This window comes from Neofelis nebulosa, chromosome 11 (genome assembly GCF_028018385.1).
Source record: "Neofelis nebulosa isolate mNeoNeb1 chromosome 11, mNeoNeb1.pri, whole genome shotgun sequence".
In the NCBI taxonomy this organism is placed as follows: Eukaryota; Metazoa; Chordata; class Mammalia; order Carnivora; family Felidae; genus Neofelis; species Neofelis nebulosa.
The window spans coordinates 75,646,923-75,666,511 of NC_080792.1; the positions used below are offsets into that span (position 1 = coordinate 75,646,923).

The following is a 19,589-nucleotide window of genomic DNA, read 5'->3' on the forward strand; positions in this document are numbered from 1 at the left end:
GGCCCAGGCCGAGGACGAGGCTGACTATTACTGTCAGTCATATGGTAGCAACTATGATCCTCACAGTGACACAGGCAAATGGGGAAGTGAGACACAAACCCCTTCTGTCTGTGTCACACTCTCTTCCAGCCCTTGGAGGTCTGTGCACAAAGCAGAGCTGGTTTGGCCCAGGTCTCCTAAGGCCCTCAGATGTCCCTCTCATCCAGTCCCCCAGGCTGGCTCTGCACAGGGAGGGTCAGAGTGAATATTCAGCTGACAGCACTAGGCTTCCCTGCTTCTCAGGTCCTGGGTGTGAACTGGGAACAGAGGGCCTCGGTAGAGAAAAGACACGGGGACTTTTGTCCAGGGCTCATTATCTCTGCATTTCTATGTGGTGGCTGTGGGCTACTGCTCTCACAACTGACAAGGATTAGAGCCCCAAATTTCTCAGCTCACCTGAGGTCCTGAAACCCTGGTGTCATGTGTGGAGCCACCTTCACCTGAGTGCAGTAGACAACGTGGGGTCACCCACACCCTGTCTTTTGGGTTCACACACTCACCCACTACTGCCTGGAGCCTCTGACAGCTCACAGGGGTGCTCCTCACTGCCAAGGACTCTTGCTTCAGAAAACTGCCTTCTCAGAGAGGTTCAGTTAAATAATCTCCTGAGGTCTAGAGGCCCAGGCCCTGCCCCACTTTCACATGTCCTGAAACATCCCAGCTTTAGAGCTCCCTGCAGGAATGAGGCCTCATCTGATGTCTCACTCTGTGTGGGTCACTTCTCCTGCCCAGTCTGACCTCTCTCCTCCTTCCAGATCTCCTACACAGGCACTTCTCCATTCGGAGCCTGCTTTCAGGAACCCAATCCAGGATGACCTGCATCCCCAACAGGGTCCTCAGGGACCTGAAGAGGCCACTATATACTCACAGAGCTGGCGTTTCTCCCCCAGATCACCAATGTGCTTGTCCAATCCCCAAACAGATCAGACCATTCCAGTATTTTTATACAATGAAAAAAGATGCAGACACACTAGGTGCTCTGCGAGTTAGGGAGTCACATCCATCCTAAAGGTGAATGAGGGACATTGAGGCAGTTGCCTCCTTCTGCAACGTGACCAGAAGATACACAAACATGGAGTGAGCCACAAAATGGGTGTTGCCTCACTTCTATCCCCCAAATCTTGTACAAGAATCTCTCCTTACACCCATCTTACCAAAAACATAGAAAATAATTCTGTGAAAAACAGTTCAGCCTGTCAATATGGACACTTAACAAGCCACCACAGCCACCCCTTATCTGTATGAAATCCACCCACATCCCCAGAAATCACCGTCTCCAATTAAGAGATGTTGACAGCAATGCTTCCACCAAATATGATGAAACCACCCAGTGAACAATTATAAACATGCTCAGTCTTACCCCGCAAGAGCATGCAAAATACATTTTTCTCTGTTGGGGATATTTATTTTTGTCCCAGATGTTTTGACATCCTATAACTTCAATAGTGAGAAATAAAGTTAACTGTTGTTAACACATCTGATGTTAGAGGATAAATTGGATGTAGCAGGAGAACTAAACAGAAATTTATGATTAATATACATCCAAACACATTCCTACAACATTAGGAAGAAACACATGTTATTTCTACCCTGCTCATTTCTTTGACTACCCCACCACCCACCCCATATCCCCTTCCCACAGCAAATACCTGAGCTAGTCATCATCGCTGCCCGTTGGTAGGACTAGACCTCATTCTAGAAAGTTGGTCCATTATCAGACCTGCTGAATTGGATTGTGGTGCGTTTATGACTGTAATACAGACCCAGGGAGTATTAGGGGATCTCCTGCATCCATACACACCCATGCTTGCGCCAACAGTGTAGTAGACACCCAGCTCCCCCGTGTAGTCACCATGAAATGCCCCAACCAGTGCCGTCCTCTCTTGCACATGATTCACCCCCAGGAGGAGACAAAAGCAGACAAGGCACACTTTCTGCTTCCAGAGCCATGCACCCCATACTCCCTGGGGTCTCACCCCATCCACAGCACACACTCCACGTGACTGGTGAAAGAGTCCATTCTTAACCCATTTTCTCCCCATCACTACAGGGTCTAGAATCTGAATCAAGTTCACTTGACCAGAGCAGGAGAGTTAAGCCCCACGTCCCAGGTGGCCAAATAGGAGATAAGCAGAGGAAGTGAGATTTTCCACAGTGGCCTAGACTTCAGCTTGTGAAGCTCAGGGAGCACACAGTCCCCTGATGGGGTGGGAGGGGGGCGTCTCCACAAGATGTAGCTGCAGGGGCAGCAGGTCGGGGTGGGGCCCAGGTATCTGCATGTGGAACAGCTCCCAGGTGAGCCTGTGGTGCTCCTAGTCCCAGGTTCACTCTGCGTGGCTTCACTCCTGCTCCCCTGCTGCTCCTGCACAGGTGAAAAGCCCATAAGGAGGCACAGTATGTGGCACAGATGCCCTGTTCTCTCCCACCCAGGGTCCATGGGGTCAGGGCCCTGCCCTCACCTGTGTCCACATTGTTCTCTCCCCTCAGTGCTAGGATAGTAATCTCTGACTCAGCTTTCCTTTCTTCTTCCAGACCCCTCTCCTCTCCTCTCTTACTGGCTCTGTGCCACCCCTGACCTGAGACAGACTCCCTCCAGGTCAATGGTCCTGGGGAGGCCCTGGGGAGCACCTGCTCCCAGCTCCTCTGGAGATAAGCTCATGAACATACCTCTTAGTGCCAGGAGAAGCCAAGCCAGGACCCTGAGCTGGTTATACATACAGATATAAGCAACCATCTGAGTCCAAATCTGAGGATGGAATTTAAGGACATGGTCTCCCTGAGCACGAACAGAAAAGAGGGCCAGGACAAGGTTGGCCATTGCTGTGCCACTTACCACAGCAGTGAGAGTGCCTGGCAATGAATCAAGTGACAGAGAATGATGGACAGTGGCACATAAATGCTGCTGCCATGGCCTGGCTCCCATTCTCCCCACGTCTCTGAGAAGCTGCTGCTCAGGCCTTAGGATTAGGTGTCCTCCCTGGTCCTGGCCCAGCCCCTCCTGGGTAGGACACTGTAGCACGTTTTCCAGAGGAAGCATTCATGAGGGAATCTGAAGACACAGTGTGGAAAGTGCGAAGTGAAAAAGAGGAAAAAGTTTTCAAACTGAACAGAGAACCACCAAGCTATTAGGCACCTTTAGCAAGGGAATAGGAGGTGATTGTGTCAGAAAAGGAGAGAAAGTGGAGGTGCAGAAATGGAAAAATATTCGAAAGTTATTGGCCAAAATCTTCTAAATGTGATGAAACTCAAGAGGGACAGGTCTAAAAATCTCAACAAACCACAGCCACAAGAAATAAGAAGAAAAAAGGAACAGCCCTATAAATATCAAATGTTCTTTGCAGTGAAAAGGAGACAGTGGTAGAAGCAGCCAGAGGAAAAGACACTGCTCTCAGGGGAACAAAGAGGAGGATTCTAGTGGATTTTGCATTGGTGGAAATGCCTGTGAGAGACAATGGATTAACGTGTCTAAATTACTGAAAGAAAGAGAAAAACAATTCTTCACCTACAGAAAATAACCCTTAAAAATGAAGTCTAAATAGAGTCCTAGGGGGAGGACCCAAGATGGTAGAACAGCATGGAATTTCTTTTGCATCTTGTGTCCATGAAATATAGCCAGATCAACACTAAACCATCCTGCACACCTAGAAAACTTATTTGAGGATTAAGACAACAATCTGTACAACCTGAATTCAGCAGGTACATGGTGTGGAGAGGTGAACTGAGGGAGAGAGAAGCTGTGGAGGGCAGGGAGCTGTTTTTGCTTGCAGAGAGAGGACGGAGATGAGGGAGAAAAGAACCCCCCCCAAAAGCAACTGGAGAGAAAGTGGAAAAGTGGAAAGAGCCACAGGGACTGAACTAAAAAGGGAGAAAGGAGACAGGAGAGGGTTTAAATACCATTAAGACTCTATAAACAGGAGGAGCACAGAGTCTGAAACCCTGCAGCTCAATACCTGGTGGTGCTCTGGTGGGAAGGACGAATCCCCAGGAAGAGAGTGGGGTCCAGGAGGTTCTTGGGCCACAAGGGGAAAAGCAGTTCCACTACTAGAAGGATATTTGATAGAGGCTGTGCAGCCACCTGGTCCCAGAAGACCCCAGAGAACAACCACATTCACTGGTGCTGGAACAAGGTCATTAAGGGTGAAGCCTGGTGCCAGATGTGTGTTGTGATTCTCCATAATCCCTGAAATGCTGTTGCTACACAATTACGTAAACTTTTTCTGGGGCAGGCTGGCACCCAGCAGCAGTCTCTGGGCATCAGCAGCAGCACGGTCCCACAAACATTCCCAGGTGTGGCTGGCACCTGGCCATTGCTCAGTGAGACCCTCCCCCAGATGGCCAGAACGGGTCAAAGCCACAGTCCCTCAGAAGTGAGGGGTCAGGAAACACAGCCACATCTGAGATAAAACTCAGGAGGGAGGTGCCACCTGATAAAACTCAGGAGGGAGGCAACCTGATGGCTTGGTCACAGACAGTGTAAAAGCAGGGAGTGGTCAGAAGCTGGAAACAAAGGACAAGTGCACTATTGCTGGCCAGGGAGAGCAAAGAGTTCTGATGTCAGAGACTGGTAGCTGGGTGACACCATTTTCACCCCTCCCGTGCATGCGCATACACACCTACAAACGCCACAACAATCCACCCCAGTAAGTTAACCAGTGCCATCTAGTGGAGAATGGAACCATTACACTAAACCCTGCCCAACTGGGCCAACCTCACTCTTCAGGAACATCACAAATCTCTCCGCCTGCTTGTTTACAGACTATAAAGTGCTTCATAGTTTCACTTCTAGGGGAAAACGATGTAATTTCAATCATATTTCAGTCTGTTCACTGGTCCATCTATTCAATTTTCTTTTTTTTCTTTTTTGTTTCTTTTCTTTTTCTTGAATTCAGAAAGGGAAAACATTTATTTTTATTTCCATTTTTATTAAAAATATTTTTCTTTGTTTTTTCTACTATATTTTTTACACTTTTGTAACTTTTTCAAATTCTGTTTTACTTCCACCATTTCATTTTATTTTATTTCATTGTATTGATTTTCTCAAATTTTCAAACGTTTTCCTTTTTTTTCTTGTTTTTCTTTTTGTTCCTCCCCCCACTCTTTTTCTTCTGTAATCTAGCAAGCTCCTTTCAATAACCAGATCAAAACACACCTAGGATCTAGCATCATTTATTTGATTTGTGTGTGTGTGTGTTGTTTTTAATTTTTTAATTTTTTTAACTCATTAATTCCTTTTCTTCCTTCAAAATGATGAAAAGAAGGACTTCACCCCAAAAGAAAGAGCACAAAGAAATGGCAGCCAGGGATTTCACCAACACATATACAAGCAAGATGTCTGACCCAGAATTTAGAATCATGATAATAAGAATACTAGCTGGGGTCGAAAATAGAATCCTTTTCTGTGGAGATAAGAAAAGTAAAAGCTAGTCAGGATGAAATAAAAAAAATGCTATAACTGAGCTGCAATCTCGAATGGATGTCATGGTGGCAAGGATTGATGAGGCAGAGCAGTGAATCAGCAATATAGAAGACAAACTTATGGAGAATAATGAATCAGAAAAAAACAGGGAGACTAAAGCAAAAGAGCACGATTCAAGAATAAGAGAAATCAGTGACTCATTATAAAGGGACAACATCAGAATCACAAGAGTCCCAGAAGATGAAGAGAGAGAAAAAGGGGTAGAAGGGTTATGTGAGCAAATCATAGCAGAAAACTTCCCCAACCTGGGGAAAGACACGGACATCAAAATCCAGGAAGCACAGAGGACTCACATTAGATTCAACAAAAACCGACCATTAATAAGGCATATCATAGTCAAATTTACAAAATACTCAGGCAAGGAAAGAATCATGAAAGGAGCAAGGGAAAAAAAAGTCCTTAACCTACAAGGGAAGGCAGATCAGGTTTGCAGCAGAAACTTGGCAGAACAGAAAGGAGTGGAAGGATGTATTCAATGTGCTGAATTGAAAAAAAAATATGCAGCCAAGAATTCTTTATCCAGCAAGGTTGTCATTCAAAATAGAAGGAGAGGTTAAAAGTTTCCCAGACAAGCAAAAATTAGAGGAGATCATAACGACTAAACCAGCCCTGCAAGAAATTTGAAGGGGGACTCTCTGAGAGGAGAAAAGACAAAATGAAAAAAAAAAAAAGACCAAAAGCAACAAAGACTAGAAAGGACCAGAGAACACCACCAGAAACTCCAACTCCACAAGAACATAACGGCAATAAACTCATATCTTTCAGTACTCACCCTAAACATCAATGGACTAAATGCTCTAATCAAAAGACATAGGGTAACAGAATGGATAAGAAAACAAGATCCATCTATATGCTGTTTACAAGAGACCCACTTTAGACCTAAAGACACCTTCAGATTGAAAGTAAGGGGATGGAGAACCATCTATCACACTAATGGCCAAGAAAAGAAAGCCAGAGTAGCCATACTTATATCAGACAGTCAAGACTTTAAAATAAAGACTGGAACAGGAGATGAAGAAGGATATTATATCATAATCGAGGGGTCTATCCACCAAGAAGATCTAACAATTGTAAACATTTATGCTCCAAATGTGCAAGCATCCATATATATAAATCAATCACAAACATAAAGAAACTCATTGATAATAATGCCATAACAGCAGGGGACTTTGACACCCCACTTACAGCAATGGACAGATCATCTAAACAGAAAATCAACAAGGAAACAATGGCTTTGAATGACACACTGGACCAGATGGACTTAACAGATATATTCAGAACATTTCATTGTAAAGCAGTGGAATATATATTCTTCTCCAGTGCACATGGAATGTTCTCCAGAATAGATCACATATTGGGACACAAATCAGCCTTCAACAAATGCAAAAAGATTGAGATCATGCCATGCAGATTTTCAGACCACAACACTGTGAAACTAGAAGTCAACCACAAGAAAAAATTTGGAAAGATAACAAATACTTGGAGACTAGAGAACATCCTACTAAAGAATGAATGGGCTAGCAAGAAGTTAAAGAGGAAATTAAAAAGTACATGGAAGCAAATGAAAATGATAACACACCGACCAAAACCTCTGGGATGCAGCAAAGGCAGTCATAAGAGGGAAGTACATAGCAATCCAGGCCTTCCTAAAGAAGGAAGAAAGGTTTCAGATAGACAAACTAACCTTACACCTTAAGAGCTGGAAAAAGAACAGCAAATAAAACCCAAAACCAGCAGAAGACAGGAAATAACAAAGATTAGAGCAGAAATCAATGCTATCGAAACTAAAAGAAAAAAAAAAAAACAGCAGAACACATCAATGAAACCAGAGCCTGGTTCTTTGAAAGAATTAACAAAATTTATAAACCACTAGCCAGTTTGATCAAAAAGAAAAAGGAAAGGACTCAAATAAAATCAAGAATGAAAGAGGAGAGATCACAAGCAACACAGCAGAAATACAAACAACAATAAGAGAATATTAGGAGCAATTATATGCCAATAAAATGGGAAATCTGGAAGAAATGGACAAATTCCTAGAAACATATAAACTACCAAAACTGAAACAGGAAGAAATAGAAAATTTGAATAGACCCATAATCAGTAAAGAAATCAAACTAGTAGTCAAAAATCTCCCAAAGCACAAGAGTTCAGGGCCAGATGGCTTTCCAGGGAAATTCTACCAAACATTTAAGGAAGAGTTAACACCTATTCTCTTGAAGCTATTCCAAAAAATAGAAATGGAAGGAAAACTTCCAAACTCTTTCTATGAAGCCAGTATTATCTTGATTCTAAAACCAGACAAAGAACCCCCTAAAAAGGAGAACTATAGACCAATTTCCCTGATGAGCATGGATGCAAAAATCCTCAACAAGATATTAGCCAATCAGATTCAACAATACATTTAAAAAAATATTCACCATGACCAAATGGGATTTATACCTGGGATGTAGGGCTGGTTCAATATTTGCAAAACAATAATGTAATTCATCACATCAATAAAAGAAAGGACAAGAACCACATGATCCTCTCAATAGATGCAGAGGAAGCATTTGACAAAAATCCTCAAGAAAGTAGGGACAGAAGGATCATACCTCAAGATCATAAAAACCATATAAGAATGACCCAACGCTAATATCATCCTCAATGGGGAAAAACTGAGAGCTTTCCCCCTAAGGTCAGGAACAAGATAGGGATGTCCACTCTCGCCATTGTTATTCAACATAGTATTGGAAGTCTTAGCCTCAGCAATCAGACAACACAAAGAAACAAAAGGCATCCAAATCGGCCAGGAGGAGGTCAAATATTCACTCTTCACAGATGACATGATACTTTATATGGAAAACCCAAAAGATTACACCAAAAAACTGCTAGAACTGATCCATGAATTCAGCAAAGTGGCAGGATATAAAATCAAAGCAACAGAAATTGGTTGCATTCCTATACACCAATAATGAAGTGACAGAAAGAAAAATCAAGGAATCAATCCCATTTACAATTGCACCAAAAACCATAACATAACAGGAATAAATCTAACAGAGGTGAAAAATCTATACACTGAAAACCATAGAAAGCTTATGAAAGAAATTGAAGAAGACACCAAAAAATGGGAAAATATTCCATGCTCCTGGATAGGAAGAACAAATATTGTTAAAATGTCAATACTACCCAAAGCAATCTACATATTCAATGCAATACCTATCAAAATAACACCACCATTCTTCACAGAGCTAGAACAAACAATCTTAAAATTTGTATGGAACCAGAAAAGACCCTGAATAGCCAAAGCAGTCTTGAGAAAAAAAAAAAAAAAAAAAAAAAAAAGGAAACATCACAATCCTGGACTTCAAGCTGTATTACAAAGCTGTAATCATCAAGACAGTATGGTACTGTCAGACACTCAGATCAATGGAACAGAATAGAAAACCCAGAAATGGACCCACAAATGTATGGCCAACTAATCTTTGACAAAGCAGGAAAGAATATCCAATGGAATAAAGACAGTCTCTTCAGCAAGTGGTGCTGGGAAAACTGGACAGCGGCATGCAGAAGAATGAACCTGGACCATTTTCTTACAGCATACACAAAAATAAACTCAAAATGGATGAAAGACCTCAATGTAAGACAGGAAGCCATCAAAATCCTAGAAGAGAAAGCAGGCAAAAACCTCTTTGACTTTGGCTGCAGCAACTTCTTACTCTACACGTCTCCAGAGGCAAGGGAAACAAAAGCAAAAATGAACTATTGGGACCTCAACAAAATAAAACTTCTGCACAGTGAAGGAAACAATCAGCAAAACTAAAAGGCAACTGACAGAATAGTAGAAAATATTTGCAAATGACATATCAGACAAAGGGTTAGTATACAAACTCTATAGAGAACTTATCAAGCTCAACACCCAAAAATCAAACAATACAGTGAAGAAATGGGAAAAATACATAAATAGACACTTCTGCAAAGAAGACATCCAGATGGCCAACTGACACATGAAAAAATGCTCAACATCACTCATCATCAGGGAAATACAAATCAAAACCACAATGAGATACCACCTCACACCTGTCAGAATGGCTAACATTAACAACTCAGGCAACAACAGATGTTGGTGAGGATGTGAAGAAAGAGGATCTCTTTTGCACTTCTGGTAGGAATACAAACTTGTGCAGCCACTCTGGAAAACAGTATGGAGGTTCTTTAAAAAATTAAAAATAGAAATACCTACAATCCAGCAATTGCACTACTAGGTATTTATCCAAGGGATACAGGTGTGCTGTTTTGAAGGGGCACATGCACCCCAATGCTTATAGCAGCTCTATCAGCAATAGCCAAAGAATGGAAAAAGCCCAAATGTCCATCAATGGATGAATGGAGAACGAAGATGTGGTATCTATATACAATGGAGTATTACTCAGCAATCAAAAAGAATGAAATCTTACCATTTGCAACTACTGGATGGAGCTAAAAGGTATAATGCCAAGCGAAATTAGTCAGCCATAGAGAGACAAATATCATATGAATTCACTCATATGAGGACTTAAGATACAAAACAGATGAACATAAGGGAAGGGAAGCAAAAATTAATAAAAAAACAGAGGGGGGACAAAACATAAGAGACTCTTAAATCCTGGAGGGATTGTGGGAGCGGCGATGGGCTAAATGGGCAAGAGGCATTAAGGAATCTACTTCTGAAATCATTGTTGCACTATATGATAACTAACTTGAATGGAAATTAAGAAAATAAATTAAAATTTTTAAAATGGTGTAAACACCACAATTAAAAGACAGAGATTGTCAAATTGAGATTAATGGTATCACCCAAGTATAGGCTGCATATAAAAAACATATAGTAAATAAAAGACACTAAAATCTAAGCACAAGCCTGGGATAAGTTCCCAATGAATTCTGCTGCACAATGTGGAACATAAAAAATTCACAGGGAACAGAAAGACAGACTGGGAACGTGAATTGAACACTGAAGGACAGTTGGGATGGGAAATTTTATCATGTTTATTTTACCATAAAAACATGGAAACAAATGATCACAGTACATTATTCATGAGAACAGCTACAGAAATGCCCTCAAGTTCCCCTTCTCTTCCTCCAGGCTTTAAGACTTTTCAAACACAGAGTGACCCAAGCTCCTCTAGGAGAGCCCAGAGGTGAGCACAGCTCCACATGAACCAGATTCATGAAGCCCATCCAGAAGCACAGAGATGCTCTACACCAGCCTGAGAAGGAGCATTTTCACAGGGACCACTCGGGTTATGAGTGAGGCTTGATGTGGTCAGGCTCAGCTACGGGCTCAGGAGACAGAGCTCTGGGGTCCCCACCTGACTTGGACCCTCCTGCTCTCCTTCCTCACTCTCTGCCCAGATGCTGTCTGTCAGGCCTGCCCACAGGCTCAGTCCCCACTGGACCCTGCACATGGCTCTGACCCTGAGCTCAGCCCAAGGGATGAGCTGGGGTGAGACCCCTGAGAATTAGCTGCCAAATCTCCTGAATCAGCAGACCCTATGGTCCCCTATAACACTCACCTATCCCCATTATAGTGACCATGAGAATCCTGTCACTCCCACCTGCTCGGAGAGAGAGGAGCATACAATAATGTATAGAAGAGCCAGCAGGACCCAGGCCACGCCCCCACATAGCAAAAATGTAATGTGTATGATGTGAAATTGTATGTCCAGGTCTGAATTAGTAGAATTCCAAATTCATCCAAGCCACCAACTATGCTAGTGTAGATGTCCTCCCACCAAAACTCCCAGAGGTGTGGGTTGTAATAAATACAGGAATGGTAGAGATTGTAATAATAATAATAAAAAATGTTGGTGCACACGTGAACATTAATACTAGGAGCAACACCTATTCACACCATGTCCCAACTGCACTAACTGTAATGTGGAAACATCAGTCTGGATACCTAAATGGACAGAAAAAGGGGTGGCTATAAGATATCACATAGGTTTCCTAGACCATGACCCTCTGTAAATGCATTCCAGTTTACCCTGCACTCTCTTTTGTAACAATAGGCCAGTCCAGGGCATTTCAATGCTGGAACACAGTACAGGAATTGTACCGCCCTGCCTCCATGCATTTTGTAAGTAGCCTGATTGTGCTGGGCTGGGCTGGCAAGAGGTGGCAGCTGCCTGAGAAGTTGACAAGTACTGTGGGGTGACCTGACCCGCAGGAGGGAAGCTCCCAGTCTGAGTCTCCTCCACCAGCAGGGGGCAGCAGAGCTGCATCAGGAGGAGCAGGACGGAGGCTGTAGCTGCCCAGGTGGAGGCTCACAGGGACACCAGACCTGGGAGTCAGCAGGTGTCCAAGGTTCACTCATCAGAAGAAAATCGGGATGATGCATCCTATTTCCTCAGGCCGTAGGAACCATGTTCTGAGAGGGTCAGACACACAATGTCACCCAGCACACTGATGGATGTCCTGACACTATTAATGCTTCCCTTGGGAAATGCCAATGCCCTCACTGTCCACCGGTGTTCCTGGAGGCTGACTCCTCTCGGATGGACATGTCTAGAGACACCCCGAGCACTCGCCCTCAGCCTCTCCTTCTCCACTTCCAGAAAGACCTAGACCCGGGGCTGAAGTTCTTTTGCTCAGGAGCATCTCACACCAATGATCTTTGTCAATGATCCTGATTACTAATTTGGCCCTAATGTTCATTATGGTAACCATACTCACTTGTCATTTGTCATAAAGTGGATATAGATAGATAGATAGATAGATAGATAGATAGATAGATAGGAAACACACTTTATACATATATATATATACATACAGATGAGATATATAAATATATATACATATATAAACATACAAACAGCAGAAATATATAAATATATATACATACACATATTCCTAAGTATATTCATATATGTGTACATGCATAAATATATAATATTAAAGGATGTGTAACAGAAATTTGGTATCATACTGAAACACATACCTGGCACAGGAGTCAGAAGCTGAAGGAGGATGAAAGGTGCAGCCATTGCAATGTGGTCACTGTCATATGTCAACAAGGTGACCCAGCAGATAAGCCTCAACGTCAGCTACAAAAAGGCTGATGCTTCGCCTCCAGTTTTCTGGGAAATTCACACAGGAATCACACCTGCGGTTCAGTAAAAGTGGAAACAAATGGCAAAATAAATTCTGAAAACATATCACTGCAGCTCTGAAATTTTTAACTTAGGAGAAAATATCACCTTGAAATTGAACTAGTTCAGATTCCTAGTCACCTTAGGTTCTCACTGCCCCTTCACCCTCAGACTAACAGAAATCTGCCCTGCAGACCCTAACTCTGCTGTCTCCAAACACACGCCTGGTACCTGTTCCTTCTTCCCATCCTGACAGCAGCTCCAATGTCACCTCCCCAGAGAGGCCTCTTCCAACCACTTCCAACCACACAGTATCTGCCTGTCATTTTGTCAGATCTCCGTCTGCACACTACCTACTACTGAACTTTTCCCCCAATCATTATTTGACTAATTGATTGACTTGTGGCAATTGATTTGTAATAATGAAAAACATACACATGATGATCAGACACAGGAACAAACAGGAGACTATTTTCTCCTCTGATAATAAGTTCTGGATCAGATGGTGTCTCTCCAGGTATTCACCAATTCCATGAGGTTCCAAATCTTCTCACTTCTTTTCCACCATCACTACTATGGAGGCCTTGCTTTTCATTCTTGTTGACGACAGACATCAGGATGGCTGCTGCAGCTCCAGCTATCATATCCTCTATGTTCAAGAGGAAAGGCACTCCATAAACCCAGTCTGTTTCTTTCCTTCATGAGAGGATATGTCTCGGGAAAGTATTCCAGACACTGACACTTCTATGGGCAAGTGCTAGGTCACAGGGTCAGTCCTCTGAGGGACCTCAGAATAGCAATGGTCTGGCTATTGAATGAATATAGAAGTCATGATACAGGTAGAAGGTGGTAGAGACTGTCTGCTGTATCACCAAAACAAGTGTGTCCATTATGCTGCCCCACCTATAACATGGAAACTCTGAGGCAGGGACTAGGCTTTCTTCACACTGACTTCCAGGATGAAATGTCCACTAGACCAACGTGGGTCTGATTAAATGTTTGTTGGATAAAGTTCTCGTGGCTCTGTCCTTGGAGCTGGAGCCACCACCACCCTATTTTGCTGCACCACCTGCCTGCACCAGGAAGAGGCAGTCCCTGAGTCCTGGGCCCCCCAGGTGCCAAGTACTGTAACCCCACATATGACCACCCACCCCCCTAGAGATATGTGCTATGAGTCCTCAAGGGGCCCCATCTTCTCCTCAATTGATCCTATTCCTATTTTCATGGAGAACCTGATCCCCACCTGCCTGGTCTTGAGGCTGGAAGTATCCACAAAGAGAAGAGCAAGTCCTCCCTTGGGGTCAGCAGTCCATGGATCAGGGAATCAGGATCTGAGCAGTGGGTTCTGAATCTCCACCTGGACAAAGGACTTCCCTCCACCTCCACAACCAGTGTGGGATGGCCAAAAAGGGACAACAGAGATCACCAGGCAAAGCCGCTTGGACAAGAGGGGAGCCCGGCATCAGGGATTCTAAGATGCAGGGGGCGTTAGTCACCATGACCTGACACCTGAGGGAAAAGGTGTAGGTTTTCTGCTGTATCACCTTTAACAAGGCTGTAAATTCTGATTCAGTGTCTCTCAGATCTGTCTCCCTCCTAGGGTCTCCCAAGAGCAAAGACAGGACAGAACACGGTGTTGAAAAGTCAGATTCAACCATGAGACCAGAGAGTGAAGAAGCACAGTACCCTGGGCTGAGGGTGGGTCTCCAAGGGGTTTCCCCTGTCCTCTCCTTGTCTCTTGGGACTGAGCCTCTCTCTGAAACCACACAGCCCCTCAGCAGCAGCCCCAGAGCCACAGCTGATTTGCATGAACAGCAGGTGTCTCCAGCAAGGGGATAAGTCAGGCTGGGGAGGAACCCTACCCAGCCTCAGGACCTCGGGAGCAGAATCAGGGCACCTCCACCATGGCCTGGACTCCTCTCATCCTCAGCCTCCTCACTTACTGCACAGGTGCTGAGCCCTGGTTCATACCCACCCTAGCAGCAAGGTTCTGAGACGAGCCTGAATTCAGAAGAGGGCTGCCTGTGGGGGGGTAGGATGCTAACGAAAAGTCTGGAGGGGTGAAATCTTCCCACTGTGCTCACTCACTCTGTGTGAGTCCTGAGTGGCTGTCTCTACCCAGAGAATAATGATGGTGGCCTCTTTTGTTTAAAAACTCCATCTGCCAGCCAGGTCCATGGGTCTAAAGGGCTGAGAAAGGAGGGGGGGGCAGAGAATCCCTGGAGATCAGCCAGGCAGGTGGGAGTGTCCTCAGAATGAAACCGAAGCTAGAAACCCACCTCTCCTTTTCTCTCTTGCAGGTTCCGTAGCATCCTATGTGCTGACTCAGCCCCCCTCAGTGTCGGTGAGCCTGGGACAGACAGCCAGGATCACCTGTGGAGGAAACAACATTGAAAGTAAAAGTGTTCAATGGTACCAGCAGAAGTCAGGCCAAACCCCTGTGCTGATTATCTATAATGATAGCAACCGGCCCTCAGGAATCCCCGACCGATTCTCAGGTACCAACTCGGGGAACACGGCCACCCTGACCATCAGCGGGGCCCGGGCCGAGGACGAGGCTGACTATTACTGTCAGGTGTGGGACACCAGTAGTGATGCTCACAGTGACACAGGAAGATGGGGAAGTGAGACACAAACTCATTTCCAGTCTGTGTTACATCTCCTCCAGGCCCAGGATGTCTGTGGACCGTGAGCAGGTCCGGTCCAGATCCCTAGATCTAAGGTCCTCAAGTACTGGTCCTACCTAGCTCTCCAGGCATCTCTGCACAGGGAGAATCAGGAGTGGATTTAGGGCTGACAGAACTAGGCTTCCCTGCTTGTCTGGGCCTGGGTGTTAACTGCGGACAGAGAGCCTGAGTGACTGTGATCACAGACCCAGGGAAAATTAGGGGATCTTCTGAATCCATACATTCTCACCCCAGTTGTGTAGTAGAAACTCTCCCCCCTTGATAATCATCAAGGATCATCCCATCCAGTGCCCCCTCTTTACCTGACGACTCACTCCCAGGATGAGGCAGGAGGGGCCATGGTGCATTCTCCACCACCAGAGCAGTGCAGTCAATATGCTACTGGGAACTCGATCATCCCATGGGGCTGGTGAAAAAGACTAGTCTTACCTATGTTTCCCACATCACTACAGGGTCTAGAATCTGAGTCAAGCTCGTTGACCAAGGCAGGACAGTTAAGCCCCAAGACCCAGGTGGCCAGAAAGGACATGGGGAGACCAGCAGAGGAGGTGAAATTTTCCATGGTGGTTTACAGCAGAGCCTGTGAAACTGGGTGAGCACCCTGTCCCCCAAGGGGGCGGCCTAGGGGCGCTTCACCAGATGCAGCTGCAGCAGGTCGGGGTGGGGCTCAGGCATCTGCATGCGGAACAGCTCCCAGGGGGTCTGTGGTGCTGATCCTCCCAGGACCACACTCTGCGTGGCCTCACGCCTGCTCCCCCGCTGCTCCCAGCCCGGGTGAGAGGCCCACAGGGAGGCACAGTGTGAGGTGCAGATGTCCTGCTCTCTCCCATCCAGGGCCTGTGGGGATGGGGCCCTGCATCCCTGCTTGTCCATTTGCTCCCTCCCGTCAGGGCTGGAACCAATCTGTCCTAACTCAGCCTCCCCAAGTATCTGGGGTCACCCAGACAGTCACCCTCAGTCTCCCTGAGGTAGCAGGTAGCAGGGACACTGGGGATGTAATTGTGTCTCCTGCTACTAACAGTTCCTGGCACAGCCCCACATGGCCAAGGGTGGAGTCAGGAATCACACCTCGGGAGACCCCAGGCTCCAACTCTGGCAGCCTGACCTCTCTGAACATGTCTAGGCTTCAGAGCAAGTCTAACGCTGTCATAACCCCCAGCTCTGGAGCCCTGAAGGAGCCCGGGCCTCAAGCCATCAAAGATCTTCATGCCTTCTAATAAACCCCTTTCTGCCACCCCATACATACTCCACCTGGTTTCCTGCCCCCCATCGCTCACTGCACAAGATGCTGGGGTATCCATGCTTAGCTGTTACCAGCAAATCATGCTTCCCTCTCGATTCAAAGTACTTCCTCAGGGTGTCCAGCCAGGCCCAAGGACTGAGTGACAGTCCTGTGCTGAATATTCCCTCAGGACCCTGCATACTCCCCGTTGCAACACTCTTTACACCAAGACTAGGACCTAATTAATACTCCTCCTCATACTTAGTTCAGTCCTGTGAGGGAAGATGGTGCCAGAAATCAGGCCCTGACACACTGACTGAATATACACTGTGCATGCAGATAACTCCCACTGGACACTGCAGAACATTCTTTGGGACCAGACAGGCACTCAGACCCACGGCCTCCTCCTGCTAGTCACTTCCACGTGCCCAGGGAAAGTCTGCAGCTCCATTCAGGCAGGAGCAGGGTCAGCCCCACCCAGCCTTCCTCCAGCCCCTCCAGCAGGGAAGGAGCCCACCTCTGTGTGTGCTTAGAGACCGTGTCCTGACCCATCACCTGGACCCCACATGCTTTCTCCTCCCCTCTCTCCTCAGTGAGCACATCATGTCTGATTCAGCCTATTCTCCTATTCACTAACAATCGTTGCTTCTATTACATGATTAGTTAGCTTGTTAGTTAACTAGTCACATGACTTATTACCTCATGTGTCTGTGAGGGGGAAGTAAGGCACATGACTATAACCATGATGCTCATGTTTAGACTCAGAGGTTATGGTTGATGTTGGCTCATTCCTCCAGCAGTGTTGAGCCCCCACTATGTGCCCAGTTCTATGCCAAGCGCTAGTCAGAGGCTGTCCGCAACAGAGTCTGGGGTCCAGAAAACCACATGCAAGAGGAGAAAATAGGTCTTAGTCTATACACATTCCGTGTACAAGACACAAGGGAGAAATTACCGGAGTTCTGACATGCTGCTCTCTGGGAAGGCACAGAGGCGCCCATATGGAGGATCATGATGTCATCCACACAATGGGGACCTGAACTATCCCTGCCTCTCAGGCTCCTGGGAATGAGAAACATCATAATGTGTAGGCCAGGGGGCTGAGTATAGGCACCTGTCAGCTCCTTGTAAAATATTCACCATGAGTGATCTTCAGGTTGGGAGGATGAACAGTACTCAGTCTGGAGCTCAGTCAGTGTAGCAGTCAGGACTTGTCCCTGCTCCCAGGCTCCTCCCCAGGTGTGCCCTGCACTCAGCTCCATGTGGTCCCGACCCCAGGACCCAGCTTCCACAGACACCGAGGAATGGACAGAAGGGGGTCTGGCACCAAGAGTCTGCAGAATACGGAATCTCAGCCTCGCCTGGGTCACTCCATGGTCCTATAAACTGCAGGCCTCCCTGCCCCATGGGAGGAGATCCCCCTTCTGAACTGATGCTGGGCAGAGAAGAGAGGGCTCAGAGGCCAGCAGAAGCTGAGCTAGTGGTGACCACTGCAGGTCACAGCCATGGCAGAGCCCTCCATGGAGCTCCCGAAGTTGTATAGGATTTCCTTTGGCCTAGGAGAGCAGGTTGTGGGGCTTAGGGTGTGGGCTTGGGGTAAGAACCCTCCTCTCTGTTCCTCTGGATTCTCTGTCTTCTGACAACCTCAGCTGCCTCCTCGGGTGGCCAGAGCAGGCTCGTCTGATTTTAGACCTAGGCAGGCAATGCCTTTGTAGAGTAACAGGGCCGGGGAACCCTGCCCCATCTGTGGAGTCTCAGGAGGCACAGCTCTGGGACATCTTCTTCATGGCCTAGACCCCTCTCCTTCTCTTCACTCTCTGAACAGGTATTGTCCCAGCCTCAGCCCACACACTTGGCCTCCATAGGACCGGAGCTGGGTCTGCCCCAAACTCTGAGTCAGCTCAGAAAACCTTAGAGGGAATGGACCTTACTTCCTTCATCCCCCTCTCCTCTCTTCTCATACAGGCTCTGTGCCTCTTACAACCCGAGCCAGACCCTGCCCATGTCAGTAGCCCTGGCCAGATCCAGGACCCCCTGCTCTCTAGATAAGCTCATGCATGAATCTGCATCTTGGAACCAGCAGAAGCCAAGCCAGGACCCCAAGCCAGATATATATAAAGACAGTGAAGGACCCTTAGGAATCCCTGACTAATTCTGAGGATCCTACTTGGGGACATGGCCACCCTGAGAATCAGACAAACCCTGTGCCAAGACAAGGCTGACCATTCTGTGCCATTTCCCATGACAGGGGACAACTGGTAGTAATTCGTTGTGACACAGATAAATGAGGAAGTGAGACACAAACCTGCCATCCCTGGCCTGGCATTTACTCGCATTGGCTCTCTGGGCAGGTGTAGGTCAGGCCTTAGGGTCAGGAGCCTTCCCTGGTCCTGGCCCAGCCCCTGCACAGTGGGAGACTCCAGCAGGTTCTCTGTCCTCAGTATCTGTATATCATACCAAACTATACTGACTTGTGGGGACTGTACTGACATATTATACTATATAATGAGGCTTTAGGGTGTCATCATACATTACATGGGCCCCAGATGTAATCACATGTCACAAAAGAGAGGACACATTTGTCTCAGACAGCACAGTCCTGCGGAAATTCCTCTTCCCTTGGGTACGGCCAGCCTGGATGGGCCCCAGGGGCTGTGCCTCTGATTTCCTGGATGAGGTGTCCCCACATCCTGAAGGACTGTCTGAGGCTTTGTGAAGAGGGAACCAGGCCTCTGCTGCCCCAGGCTCTTCCCTCCTTAGGTTTTACAGAAACTGTGGAAGAAATGCAGATACCCACTTAGGTCCCACGTGGGGACTCTCTCCTGGCCCCACTGTCCTCCCACTGCCCCAAATCCCATCACCTGCACCAGGCAGGTCTAACCCTTAGCTCAGGTGGGACCCACATGGCCTCACACCACCCCTGTGCTGACCCTGCAGGGTCCACATCTGCAATTGGACATCACCTGTCATTCCAGGATAAAGATCTTTTCCAAGACGTCAATAAAGTTGTATCATGCACTGAATTTCTCTTCAAGATTCTTTGGCTTGTGGTTTTGAAATTG

The 19,589-nt window shown here is 46.3% G+C and overlaps 2 gene segments (V, D, J or C); both read left to right on the forward strand.

Moving 5' to 3' along the window:
- Positions 1-19,589, forward strand: part of LOC131489659 (immunoglobulin lambda-1 light chain-like) — a 205,062-nt gene that overhangs the window by 101,038 nt on the left and 84,435 nt on the right.
- On the forward strand, positions 14,434-15,313 carry LOC131489837 (immunoglobulin lambda variable 3-9-like). The segment is given in 2 exon segments: positions 14,434-14,571; positions 14,922-15,313. Coding segments are annotated over 2 exon segments (438 nt in total).